The sequence below is a fragment of the Arachis ipaensis genome, chromosome B03, assembly GCF_000816755.2.
Source record: "Arachis ipaensis cultivar K30076 chromosome B03, Araip1.1, whole genome shotgun sequence".
Classification (NCBI taxonomy): domain Eukaryota; kingdom Viridiplantae; phylum Streptophyta; class Magnoliopsida; order Fabales; family Fabaceae; genus Arachis; species Arachis ipaensis.
This window is the reverse complement of record NC_029787.2, coordinates 85,832,065-85,834,254: the sequence shown is the minus strand read 5'-3', so window position 1 is coordinate 85,834,254 and position 2,190 is coordinate 85,832,065. Positions and strand designations below refer to the sequence as shown.

The window sequence follows — 2,190 nt, the reverse complement described above, 5'->3', positions numbered from 1 at the left end:
CTAATTTGAGATATTATTATTTTTATTTTATAATTTGGGGGGAGCAGGAACATCATCATGTTTAAGCTTTTGGAAGTATTCTAAATACAATTTTAGGTTTTTATAGAAAAAAAATTAACAAAAATTCCTACGAAACATTTCTTATTTTAGTACTTTCATAATTATTTAATAATTTAATGAGGTTTGCTAATAAATGTTGGACGGTAGAAGGACATTAACCTAAAAGTCAGATTATAATAGAAATAGAAGTAGCTTGTGGTAGTAATCAAGCTGGCAAGTAAATTAAATTAAGCGGTTAATTGCAAAAACTCATTCAATTAGTAAACTTCCTTTGACTTATAAAAATTTGAATAACATGTTAACACGACACTATCCAGGGCTTCAAACTCCCATAAAGATTGTGTTGTCAACCATGAAATAATTTTATTTTGGAAGCTAGTAATTGGTGATTCAAACGCCAACCAAATCATTTAGTTTGCGTGTGACATTAATTTACGTTTTCAGGAATAAGAATAGAAAGATATTGACTTCATGCATGACTTGTATAAATTGATTTTCATGGTTGCCTACGAACACCACAAGCACAAGTTATATATATATGACAGAAGAGGAAAAACATTAAAGAATATATAAACAGAAACAAGTAGCTTATTCATTTTCTTGAGCATCTCTTTTCTTTTGTTCATGTTTATTTTATGATGAAAATCACATTCTATTCTATAATAATAAAAGCAATGAATCTTAATATAAAAGATAAAATTGCAGTAGCAAAAAGTATATTATTACTTGGTGAGTCATTCTAAGAAAGCATATGAAATGAATAGACTGACCTTTGTATACTTGATCATAAACATGAGGAAGCTCAGCAAGGTATTTGACTATGAAAGTGCATGCAGCACTAGCAGTGTCATGTCCTCCAATCAAAAGGCCAAGGATCTTATCAGCAATATCCATTTCATTCATGTAATGTCCATCCTCATCGGGTGTCAACAACATGTGAGACAGTATGTCTTGTGCTGGGGACGCTTTCCCTTCACCCAACTCCACCTTTCTCTGCTTTATGATCCTCAAAAGTTCATTCCTTATGAACTTTGATGCTTTGATTCCTTTGTTGAATGCCGTTCCAGGCAAGTCAATTGGCAGTGTTAAGATTCCGGACGCCAAACGATGAAAAGGGCCTTCTATTTTTTCTACGTCTTTTCCATCCTCCACACTCATGAACAAACGACAAGCTAACAAGAACGTGTACCTGTATATATCTTCAATATATGTCACAAAACCACTCCTAAAAAGTCTAACCTAATAGAACGAGGGCATAAATACCTGAGAGGTACAAACATAAATAAAAATAAAATATGAATATTTATTAAAATATTTTTAATTATTAAAAAAATGTCAAAATTTCAGTTTTTTATATTCTCGTTTTCTAGATTTATTAAATAGAGGGTGGAACACAATACTAAATTTCAGTATTTGATAGCTTAAAACAAACACTATCCAATGAAGAATAATAAGTCATCACCTCTTGGCCAAAGGAAAAACGGTGATATGCGTCTTGTTTTCCCAATGGGAAGCAAAATGCCTTTGAGCTATGGAATCCATGATGCCGACATAGCGTTGCAGAGCTTCAGGTTTGAGGAACTGTGGTAGCAACTTCCTCATCCTCTTGGACTCCAGTTTGGAATCGATCGTTGTTGGGAAAATCTTTTTAACGTTCTCCGGCCACCACGCGTTAACCAGCTTGTTCTCGTTGGAGAACAAGAACTTGTTGCATGTGGGTCCGCACAACACAACAGTGGGTTCGTTAAAGATGGAGGTCTTGAAGATTTCAGAGGAAAACCTGATGATGCGATCAAAGATGAACTTCTCAGGATGTCCCTTCCATCCGGTGGACATGAACTCGATGCTCTCCCCGAGCATTGGGTAACCCATCCTTCCCGGTGGCAAGTTTGGGGCCGTAAACGGAGACCAGTGACGGTAGAAGAGGAAGAAGAGAGAAAGAGATACGAATGAAACAAAGAGAAGTAGAAGGGAGAGGTAGAAACTGTGTTCCATGCTTTTCTTGCTTGTGTGTGTGTGTGTATGTATTATGTGTTTCTTTTATCTTTATTTATAGACGGTGTGATTATTACACACGACTTTTACTCACAAACTTTTTAAATAAAATATAGATTTCTTTTATAAATTTTT

The 2,190-nt window shown here is 34.7% G+C and overlaps 1 protein-coding gene across 1 annotated transcript in view; it reads right to left on the bottom strand.

Annotated features, from left to right (window-relative positions):
- The window catches only part of LOC107630659 (beta-amyrin 28-oxidase), a 4,747-nt gene extending 2,652 nt beyond the window's left edge, over positions 1-2,095 (bottom strand). The window contains exons 1-2 of the mRNA XM_016333863.2: positions 1,523-2,095; positions 831-1,249 (exon numbers count right to left, since the gene is read on the bottom strand). Coding sequence (XP_016189349.1) covers positions 831-1,249; positions 1,523-2,055 — 952 coding nt within the window. The 5' untranslated portion in view covers positions 2,056-2,095. The remainder of the gene's footprint in view (positions 1-830; positions 1,250-1,522) is intronic.